The sequence below is a fragment of the Strongylocentrotus purpuratus genome, unplaced genomic scaffold (assembly GCF_000002235.5).
Source record: "Strongylocentrotus purpuratus isolate Spur 01 unplaced genomic scaffold, Spur_5.0 spur5_scaffold_15, whole genome shotgun sequence".
In the NCBI taxonomy this organism is placed as follows: Eukaryota; Metazoa; Echinodermata; class Echinoidea; order Camarodonta; family Strongylocentrotidae; genus Strongylocentrotus; species Strongylocentrotus purpuratus.
Window position 1 is genome coordinate 2,717,451 of NW_022145600.1, and position 11,379 is coordinate 2,728,829.

General features: G+C 37.6%; 2 protein-coding genes across 2 annotated transcripts in view; one reads left to right on the plus strand and one right to left on the minus strand.

Annotated features, from left to right (window-relative positions):
• The window catches only part of LOC100893591, a 10,528-nt gene extending 7,627 nt beyond the window's left edge, over positions 1 to 2,901 (plus strand). Inside the window, exons 11-13 of the mRNA XM_030985342.1 lie at positions 198 to 453; positions 1,037 to 1,160; positions 1,866 to 2,901. Coding sequence (XP_030841202.1) covers positions 198 to 453; positions 1,037 to 1,160; positions 1,866 to 2,162 — 677 coding nt within the window. The 3' untranslated portion in view covers positions 2,163 to 2,901. The remainder of the gene's footprint in view (positions 1 to 197; positions 454 to 1,036; positions 1,161 to 1,865) is intronic.
• Positions 2,902 to 3,596: 695 nt separating this feature from the next.
• LOC105441626 (ATP-dependent DNA helicase RecQ-like) lies at positions 3,597 to 7,148 on the minus strand. Its single transcript, XM_011672921.2, has 4 exons — positions 6,816 to 7,148; positions 6,173 to 6,343; positions 4,961 to 5,672; positions 3,597 to 3,818 (listed from the first exon to the last, which is right to left on the minus strand). The coding sequence occupies exons 1-4, from the start codon at positions 6,983 to 6,985 to the stop codon at positions 3,693 to 3,695; spliced, it is 1,179 nt and encodes a 392-aa protein (XP_011671223.1). The 5' UTR covers positions 6,986 to 7,148; the 3' UTR covers positions 3,597 to 3,692.
• Positions 7,149 to 11,379: the final 4,231 nt, after the last annotated feature.

An 11,379-nucleotide genomic window follows, 5' to 3' on the forward strand; every position in this document is an offset into this window, starting at 1 on the left:
TCAGATAGGAATAGACCTACATATATTTACAGCCAGATTGTGAGGTTTAAACTGCATATACATGTATATATATATATATATATATATATATATATATTCAAGTCTCCCGACATGCAAGGTAAATTAATAAAAATATTGTTGATTGAATGCATCTATGATTGATTGTGTTGGCTTTTTAAATTCATAATCCCTGGCAGATGGCCAAACTGATGACACCACAGCAACACCATTGGGATTTACCTTGACATTTGACAATGTCAACCAGAGGACAAGAACAAGTTTTCATTCAAGTGAGGGAAAAGCAAACAGACAGTTCAACTTGGTGCAATCGTATGGAGAGATCGACCGTGTTCCATGTTTCCATCTCAGTGATGAGCCTCCATCTTTGGAACAACTATCAAGTATTTGTGAAGATGTCTTTCTGCCCTCAACTAAAGATACTGAAATGCTACGGTAAAATATGTGTACCCGCTGCCTCCTCCCCCCCCCCCCCCCCATCTCTCTCTCTCTCTCTCTCTCTCGACACACACACACCATCACACACAAGAAGAAAAAAACACTTAGGTAATGCAAGTATTGCTTTAATCTTGAAAATCCTCTGATAAGGATTTTTTATTCTAACAAACATAATCCATGTACGATACATAATTCAGTGACATTCCAAATATCTCCTACATCTTTATTAGAATATAGATTTTCGATCATAACTTTTTTTATTTATGAAAGACACATCATTGAGTGACATCAATTATTATCTCCTAAGTCTCTATTGTCATAAACGCTTTCTCTGATAAGGATTTCTGATTCTAACATTATACATGTAAGATACATAATTAAGTGACATTCTAAACGTCTCCTTAGTCTTTACCGTCCTACCTGTTTCAAATGTGGTAATGCTATATCTTTTCCATAATGTCATCTCTAACATAATTTATTTCAGTTGATGTTTCCAAATTATTTTTTTTCTTCTAAACCTTACATGATACTTAATTTAAGTTGTGATTCTTGCTAATAACCTTCGAATATAACTTCACAGGTATGAATATGAAGTGATGATTGCCCGGATACTCTGCAACCACATTCCCTGCTTTCGGGATATGAGCATCACTGAGCACATCCCACATCCTTATCTCGCAGAGACAAAGAAGAAGAGTGTCATGGTAAATATACATTCTTATCAATGTACTTCAATTACTGTAGGTTTCAACATATTACCATTCAAACATTTTCAAAGATTTATGGACATTATGTCACAATTATATCACCTAAACTTGATATTACTTGTTCTTTTTCATCTTATGACTTATTGCTAACAAATATTTGAGAGCAGTAAAGTTTATACTCTTATTCATGTTACAGAAATAAGTTGCTTATGGTGTGGCAAGCAATGCAAGAAAGGAAACTTCAATATCAGAAGGTTGATAGGTATTCCATGAAGAAAAAAAAACATGATTAGTGTTAAGTGGATTGAGGATGTGTAATAGACTTTTGGTAGGCAAATGGATTCACTCTTTCGTTAACTGAATGTCTGTTGATGAGAAGTAAAGTCTTCTTTAAAAGTATATTTATTCTTTAAAGGGAAATCCAACCCTAATTGCAAGTTGTTCTGAAGGAAAGATGAAAAATCAAAGAAGCAGATAGGTGAAAGTTTGAGCAAAATCGGACAATGAATTTATGAAACTTGTAATTACTTTACATGAGGAAATTTGAAATTGGCGGAGTATGTAATGTCACTGTGATGTAGTATAGGGACAACTCCCCTATTTGCTCCATACAAGTGACACAAATCTCATTTTTTACAAAATGTTTTATTCAGAAGGATTTTCTTCTTTATGACATTTGTGACATTTATCTTAAACCTGCAGGTACCGTTAGGAGTGCTTGAAAAAGATGAGAGCAAAGTCTCCGATATGATAGATGTGTTGGACTATTTGCACAGATACGTTCCAGGAGATAAGTCACCAATCCCTGTGGTTCTGTATGGGGACCAGCTATCCTGTGAAAGAGTACGTGATGCCATGGGAGCTCGAATCAACGAGGATACACCATGGGATAGACTAAGTGGCTTACAACCAGCCATACAGGAGTGGCATAAGCGCCTTCTTATGTTAACGGTACCATTTCAGTTTAATTCCCATTTGTTTTTGCTTTTAAATGGTTAACTGCTTGACTTAACATAACTTAAATGGGACAAAATGAGACAAATTGATGTGTATTTTTTTTTGTGACAATACTGAATGGTAAAATCGGAAGGGTAAACAATAATAATAATGTTTAATTTGTATATAGCGCTTAATACAAATGTCTCTAAGCGCTTTACAAGGGTATAGCAAGCTTTATATATTTTGAAAGTATAGGCCTACATTACAGAATAATGTAAATATGATTTACACATAGGAGAGCACATGATATGTTGCCATGGTAGCAAAATATACAAACATATATATTTTTTTTACATTTCCCCTTTGTGTAAAATAATGCACACTTAATAATGTAGACCACTTGAATTTATTATGGGATTACTTTTGTAATAAGTGCCCATATTGTCTTAATTTGATACTAAGATAAGAAATAAACACCATTCCTAACTAGAGTTATGATGATGAATATATTGATGTGTGCAAAAATAGAACAAAATATTACATCAACCCATATAAGCACACATAATGTGTGTCCGCGCGTTCTTTTAGCAAGAAACATTACTGGAATTCAATCAACAGTTTTATTTATGAAAATATGTAATTTTGTATCCAGTTATATATCAAAGCATTTTTATGAACTTTAAACTGATACCAATTATGAAGGATGTAGGTATATGGCATAAAGCTGTCCCAAAGTGTCAAAAGAGGGGATACCCCACTTCCCAAAAGCACCAACAACAAAAAAACACATTTTAAGGGCAATTAATCTAACCTCGGTAATAAAATGATTTGTGTGGAAGCAGAAAAATAAGAAACAAGAATGGTGAAAGTTTGAAAGAAATCGGACTAAGAATAAGGAAGTTACGGATGTTTGAAAAGTGAGATCACTAAATCTATGCAAATTTCAAATTGGCAATTTGGTCAGTCGATTGAGACAAATGATATGGACAACTCTCTCATTTGTTGTGTACTTACATATCATTATGTTGTGGTTCTTCATCAGTGCCTATTCCCTCGGGGCAGTAATCAAAATCTATCATAGATAGTATATTGTTATAGGTCCTCATAAAGAAAAGAAAAAATCATTCTTTTAAATATGACATTTTAGTCATTTTGTGTATTGGAGCAAAATGCGGGAGTTAATTGTCCCTATATATTACATCCCTGTAATATTACCTTTTTGTTATATGTTATGTCTATACACATATTTTCCCATAACATATTAATAATTTTTGCATTTGTTATTTCTTTTTTACAGGACACTTACAAACTACTGTATGATGCAAAGAGTACAAAATCATGTGGGAGTATGTCCTTCATAAGATCCAGATACGGGCATACTAACGTTACACCGAAAATCTCCCAGTGTTTCAACTATGCTACAAGCCTCTTGAGGTTTGCAACAGAATCACATGTGGTCGCTGCAGCATGTGAATTTATGGGCATATCAAAGCCGAGTGACCATCCTAAAGACGTACCAGAAGATCCTGAGGCCAAGTCATCGTATTTTAGTGACACGTGTCAATTTGTACTGCAAATGTCTTTCCATCCTTACCAGATAATTCCTTCTACCAAGGGAGACAAGACGTCGTGGGAAGGGGAAGCTGCGGAGCATGTTGGAGATGAGTCTGACGACGAGGAGGACTCTGAGGATTCTGAGGAGGATGAAGGGCCTTTCTGCATATGCAAAGAAAAAAATGAAGATGTGGAAATGGTAATGTGTAACAACAAGAGCTGTGAAAGGGGGAAATGGTTCCATCTTGACTGCCTAAAACTGAAGCGATATAAGATTCCCAAAGGAAACTGGTTTTGCAGCAAGGAATGTAGCCAACGACACCAGAAGGATACAGGAAAACAAAAGAGACACAAGATTGGTGTAGACTCAAAATTTGAATATTCAAAAGCTTTGCTTCATCTAGGCCTTGGTGAAATGGTATGCTACGATGCTATAAGAGAAGGAGACGGTGATCGAATGATCCAACATTGGCTTCTAGATCTTCCCCACTTCTATGACAAACACCACTGGAAATACCTCATTGAAGCACACAGTCTTATCTGGGATGTTAATGGTGGAGTGTCGGAAAGGATAGCTCACCAGCTTAAGTGGAATAGGACAGTGAACATACATGGTGGTGAGGGGAAGAATCTAGGAAAGGACCTAGGCATGGAGTTCATGAACAAAGACTATAAAGAGTCAACAAAAGATGCGGCAGGAAATCTTACTGAGAGTGTCATATCACGCTACAGTCAAGTGGTTGGGGTGAAGAAACAATTAAATAGATTGTTCGATACTAAGGTGACAGGAAGAAAGACAGTTTTAAAGAAGCGTTCTGTCCAAGTCAGAGAATCTGATACTGCAAGTCTGGCTGAACTCCTGGTCAAAAACAAGTGCTTAGTTGAAATCCCTGGGAGATCGCATACAGGATTCGAAGACTTCGAGTTTGAACAAACATTGGATCTGGACAAGTACAAGGCCAAGATGTCGACCCTTAGTGAGAGAAGAATAAAACGAGTTGAATTAGCAAAATTAATGGAATAAACAACAAGTGAAACAGTGGTAGTGTAAAAGTCATCTATCATTATGCCAAAATCTGAATCTAATTTGAATAAGAACAAGGGGATAGCCATATTAAGAATATTTCCCTTCTTATCTTAATCATTTATTCTAGTTCTCTTTTACATAAAAAGGGGAACAGAGAATGGGCAATTCAGGGCATAATGATAAGAAAGAGCACAGTTTCAGATAATGGTTATGTGTTATTGTTGGAAATAGTCTTTCTTTTTCTATTTCGTCTATTAATATCATATAGTGTACAAACCTTAGCAAGTCTGGCCAGTACACATACATATTTATGTGCACATGTGCACCTCTTGTAGCAACTTGAACAACACATGCACAAAGAGCATGTACATGGTGCCTTCTCAGTGCAGTTCAACTTGTGGCAGACACGTTCCTTCTTCTCCAGGTCAGGTGTGCCAGGAATCTTGAAAATGCCCAAGATGGTGTCACGGGCACAGTTCTCTTCGTTTACCATCTCCTTCATGGTGCTATCATTGGTTTGATGGAGGGACCTCTTGTACGCATAGAGTATGGCCAGTCCTTTGTCAAGATTCCTGGCACACCTACCAACCTCCTGCCAGTATGAGAGGGCACTCTCAACCCCCCAGTTGACGACAATTTCAACATCTGGTACATCCACACCCAGACTCAGGGCAAGCGTGGTTACAATGACTCTGGTGCAGCTTGACCTGCTGCAAAAATCCGTGATAATCTTGTCTGACTTCTTCCCTGTTGTATGACTATGGTATTGTTCTACCAGCCTGTGTCTTGCAGGATAATGGCAGCCGCAGCAAGCACCCTTCGTCTCCTCTGCAATCCAGCAGTAGATCTTTTGACATGTGTTTACACTCTTCGTGTAAATGAGCATCTTGTTTGCATTAGCACCATTGTCAATGACCTCCTTGACCACCCAGGCCAGGTGCTGCTGGAACTTCTCTTTCACCCTCTCTATGTGAATGTAGATATCTGGCCTGAAAATTAATTAAGAATGAAAAGAAAAAAAACTTATATCGATGCTAATTAGGAATCCAAATTTGGATAAAGTCTTCATGCAAATTGTGTTTCCACACATCCCCCCAAATATATTTCCGGAGATATAGAACATCAACTGAAGTTTCTCGGAGTTGTTGAAGATGGGGGGGGGGGTGGGGGCAAAGCGAATGAGCAAAACACAGAGGCCTACTTGTTTTAGAAAATAAAATTGAATTACCGGTAGTAAATTACATAAATCTAGCTTTTGTTTCTTCATTTCCCCTTATCAGAACTGTTCTAGCGACCCTCCCCCTATTGGGGCAATTTCCAAGCAATTAAGGTTTATAGCTGAATTACTTCAACAAAGCTTAGTATATTTGTTTACATTTATCTTTCAAAATCAACAAGGATAAAGTTAACGTACATTGAATCTGTTTATTATTCACCTATAATGGTAACATCTTGGAAATAGGATCAATATCCATTAATGCATACACACCTATCTGGCAACTTTGAGATCACCTCATGATCGGGAGATAATGCCAATATGTTCTTGACATCAGAGAAATCTTGGAGGGTGGCTGTAGCTGTTAGGACTAGGGTAGGGATGTCATTAAAGATGGCCACAACATTGCATGCCCTTCTGTACGACGGTCGAAAGTTCAGGCCCCTGGAACAATGATATGACAGTGATAATAGTTATCATCGCACATTACTTTCTATTCATGTTTTTTGTGTGTTTTAAGTGTCGTATACATATCATGCAAACGATGTAAATAGAATAAATAAGACGTAGACTGCTTGCCTGTAATAAATTGATAATATGAAGAAACAGTCAGTAGAAACAGACTTTAATGTTTTACTTTGATACTATATTGATTCACAAATTTGTAAAACAGTTTTTAAAATTGTGCAACTCTGAGATTTGATGGGACCAGCTCGCTAGAAGTTATGAATTCATTAAATCACTTCAACTTTATACTACAACCAGTACTTATATTTCTATGCAGGTCGATATACCAAAATTCATGTGCATAACCTGTAATCATATTCTGTTCACAATTGTACAGACCTAAATATACATTTTAGGAACTTTTATTGTCACTGATGTTATAATTATGTTTTTTTATTCATGTAATTACCACTGGGATATGCAGTGACCCTCATCAAAACATATCAGGCATATCTTTCTTTGCAGCTGTTCTTTCAGCATCATCTGGACTTTCTTTGAGGTAATTGCTTCTGGTGAGGCCAAAATGACTTCATAGTGATTGGTTAGCAGTTCTGTTGAAAAGTAAATGAAAAGATTCATCCATCTGGGCCTGATGCATAAAAATTACCCTCAATGGAAACTACCATGTTAATAGTACTAAACAGCTAATCAGAATAAAGGTTCAATTTACCATCGATGGTAAAATTGCCATCAATTGTAAGTTTAATACCAGGTGCAGATCCAAGATTTCTTAAAGTCTTTCGAAAAGTCGCTCAGTGGGGGGGGGGGGGGGGGGGGGGGGGGAGCACATTTTTTTGGGGGGGGGAGGGTTCCTCGAAAATTTAAAAATTTGCACCCCCCCCCCCCCCTGAGCGTCAGGGGGGGGGGGGCGGGAGCCCCCGCCCCTCTGGATCCGCCACTGTAATGCAACAGGGGCCTGAAGTGTGTATATTATGGTTTCTTATCAATAAGTTAGGCCTACTCCCAAAAATTAAGTGTTGAAAAACGTCTGGAAAACTATTGATTTCGTTTTTAAACGTCATTGGCATTCTGAGTAATCATGGTAATGGAGTTTACTGAATGGAGAATGTTCTCATACATTTATATCTCTATATGTGTTATAAAGTGAATTATCAATGAAAAATTAATAAAAAGTAAATAACGGGAAAGTATATTCTTGTATAAAGAGGTGCATTTATTTTGATAATCAATACAGGTCAACCTTCCAAAATAATTTACAGAATGCAATATGCAATATTGGAGAAATAGAGGGGGGGAAATGGCAACAGTGGTGGGGGGGGGGGGGAGAGCTTATATCTACTGAGGGAAGTTGCGGAAAGGGGTCATATAGTCTCTCGTTTTCCTTTCTCCCTTTCCTTTTATCTCCTTTTATCATAGTTAGTTTGCTTCTCATTTCCTGCCCCTATAGATACACCACTTAAAGATACTATATCAATTTTGCAGCCAACATCAAATTCTGTAAAACTTTGCAGGAATTATGAATATGTCATGTATGTCAGCCCAAGTCCACTCAAAAATAACTTGCCTTTAATAGAACCGAAAAACATCAGACAAACCAATCAAAAAAAGTTTGAGCAAAATCGGATAACTAATACGAAAGTTATAAACTTTTGAAAAAGTATGTAAAACTAAAAAAACAATGGAAATCACTACACAAATTGCCAATTTGGTTTTCAGTTTGTGACGTCATATCCTCACTACTTATCAATTGCTTTATATAGTTTAATCCCATTATTTCCCTTTTTATCCCCCAAAACTTGATTTCCCCATGCCTTTGCCCAGGTTATATGATTTGTATCATATTGCGTGCATGACATTTCCCCAAATCTTTTATAAATTTTGAAGAATTGATACTATTTTTCTGAATATTATATTTCATAATTATTGATTTTTATACAAATAGTTCATCAAAAATCAAATTTTTGGTGATTTAACTGGAAACCAAATTACTCTATATTAGTGCATCCACACAAAAACATATTATTATCAATCTAACTTGGATGCTGGTGTGAAGAAATAAGATTCTTAGGGGGAAATAGGAAATATATATAATAAATATAAAGAAAATAATTAGTGAATAGTGAGGACCATACGTCACAGACTCACGAGTGGATTGGCAATTTGTGTAGTGATTTTCAAAGTTTTTCATGTCATTAAAAATTCATAACTTTCTTATTAGTTATCCGATTTTGCTCAAACTTTTTTGATTGGTTTGTCTGATTTTTCTGGTTCTATTGAAAGTAAGTTATTTTTGGAGTGGACTTGGGCTTTAAACGTTAGCAGTGTCCTAATATTCAAATTATGCAAGGAAACCGTTTACTTGCTAGACTGCACTGTCAGACACTATTGAGTGACTGACTGCCTTTTTCATCTTTGGTAATAACATACATAAAATGAGCTGTAAAGGGTACATGAGCATTTGTCTACATCAATAACCCACTAATTCTTGTAATGGCCAAAATTAAACTTATTGACTTTGCGCAGCATAAAATGTCAGTACGACCATTCAGTACAATGGTCTGAAAAATCAGACTAGTACTTACTGGCTCTATAGCTCGTAAGTCGATTTGACACCTAAGAGTCGTTATTTTTCCACTTAAAGACACTTACAAGCCCCCCTTTTTGTAGGGAAGTTCTAAATTAGTATTATCTTTCAAATGCCGTTGTAATTTAACCTATTCATTTTGGGGGCCTGCAAATGGGACATAGTACCTTTAAGGGCAAATTTACCTGCAAGATTAACCTCAGCTTCATCTTCTGTGATTGAGATGACGCGAATTCCTAACTCTTGCAATTTTCCTCTCTGGTTTCTCATTAGAGCCTTAAGGGGTGAAACCACCAAAGCGGTCTTGGGTTCTTTCTCAGTCTGTAGTCGGGATAGTTATTTCACAGGACGGAAAAGGGAAAAGGAGAGAATGATTGCATTATTAGTTGCATTCTAGCATTTCACAAATGACCCTTTTGAGGGTGTGATCTTAATGCAATACAATTTACACATTATTAAATTTATTTTAATTACATGATTACATAGTGTACAAAACAATAAAAGTAATAGAGTATCTTTATCTTGCTGGCTATAACTTGCACAAATTTCACGCACCGGTTTCAAAAACGATCCGAGGCCCTTCATTATACTCCCTATGTTTGTTGTTGTTTTTGACATGATTGAATTAATCATACTCATATGAGCACCTTCCGGGCACCTTGACAACCCAAAAAATGGAATGATAAGCTATAGGCCTACATCATTACAACAAAAAAAACAGTTTATAAACTACAGCGACAGAAGATCTATAGGCCTATAAGTCTACATACAGTTTGACAAAATGGGTGTTTTGTTGCTGTTACTCATCTAAGGGTATGGACACAACTGAAAGTGACATGTTTTAAACGCCTTATATTTGATACAGTGGAACTATAAAGGTGTCACCTTCAATAACCATTTTGATGTAAAGAATCTGTTGTTTTTATTTAAAATGTCAAAATTGAAAAAAAAGCATTCCCATAAATATTGGTCACAAAATTTACGTTTAAACAAAGCCTCAAGTCTCAATGAAACAATGTACATTGCAGGCGCGGATCCAGGATTTCTTAGGGGGGGAGGCCCAAATTTGAAATTATGCGAGCCAAATATTGGTACGTAATGGTGACCAGCAGTGACGTAATGCGGGAGGGGGTGGGTGCAGGGAGGGGTGAGTTCCCACCTCCCTCTTGACGTTTCATTGAATTATTAGAGAAAGAAGACGTTTCGTTATACCGTTTTCGAAAATAATCCTCGTCTAAATTCAGTTTTTCCCCGCCCGCGCAAAGCGCGGAAGCTTTTACGATTCATTAAACCATTAGAGAAAAAAAGACGATTCGTCGTACAGTTCTCGACTCTAAATCCTCGTCTGAATTCAGGTTCCCCCCCCCCTCCCGCGCAAAGCGCGGAAGCTTTTACGATTCATTAAACCATTAGAGAAAAAATACGATTCGTCGTACAGTTCTCGTCTCTAAATTCTCGTCTGAATTCAGGCTCCCCCTCCCGCGCGAAGCGCTGAAGCTTTTAAGTTTTAAAAATTATTAGAGAAAGAAGACGATTCGTTGTACCGTTCTCGAAAATAATTCTCGTCTGAATTCAGTTTTTCCCCTATTGCGCAAAGCGCGGAATTTTTGACGTTTCATAAGATTGTGAGAGAAAGAAGACGATTCGCTGTACCGTTCTCGACTCTTAATCCTTGTCTGAATTCAGTTCCCCCTCCCCTCCCTCCTGCGCGAAGCGCGGAAGCTTTGACGTTTTATTAAATCATTAGAGAAAGAAGACGATGCGTTGTACCGTTCTCTACTCTTAATCCTTGTCTGAATTTCAAAGATGTTCTTTGTCTGCTCCTTTTTATTCCTACGTCCTCTTTCTTTTCTCTCCTCTCTTTTTTTTATTTTGACGGCGATTTTCGGGGACCGCCCCCACCCCCCAGCCCCCCCCCCCCCCCTGGCTACGCGCCTGCGGTCAGATAAACACATTTCGATAACTTGTCCGACCCCAGAAGCTCAGGGGTTAAAGGCAATAAATTACGGTCAGATAAGCATTCAGGGGCCCGCCTTATAGGGCCCCTGGTGGGGTCGAGGCGGTGGAGCCCCCGGAGGCTCAGGGGTTTTAGACATTAAATTACCGTCAGATGAGAATCTAAAGGGCCCTAGGTGGAATCCAGGGGCCAGTAGAGCCCCCCCCCCCCGGAAGCTTGGGGGCTTTAGGTATTTAATCACAATCAGATGAGCATATTTTTATGCCTCATTATTTTGTTGACATTGGCAGTTAAACTTTTTTCTTTCTTGCTCTCTTTCTTTTTTTATTTTTCTTTAATATACCTTTTCAAAAAAGTGGGGGTGGGGGGCTCGAGGCTCTCGATCCCCGACGTCCTCGGGCCCTGACATGTAGGGATCTCAAGAATCACATATCTTGCTGGCTGTAAATTTAGGAATTTGTCACATAAAAA

What these genes read in the sequence shown, in the direction of transcription:
- LOC105441626 (XM_011672921.2), bottom strand. Translation starts at nt 6,985, where the DNA reads ATGAATCTTTTCATTTACTTTTCAACAGAACTGCTAACCAATCACTAT. An exon ending in GGTCACTGCATATCCCAGTG is followed by an intron (nt 6,344 to 6,815) that starts GTAATTACATGA and finishes TCATTGTTCCAG; the next exon opens with GGGCCTGAACTTTCGACCGT. An exon ending in ATCTCAAAGTTGCCAGATAG is followed by an intron (nt 5,673 to 6,172) that starts GTGTGTATGCAT and finishes ATTAATTTTCAG; the next exon opens with GCCAGATATCTACATTCACA.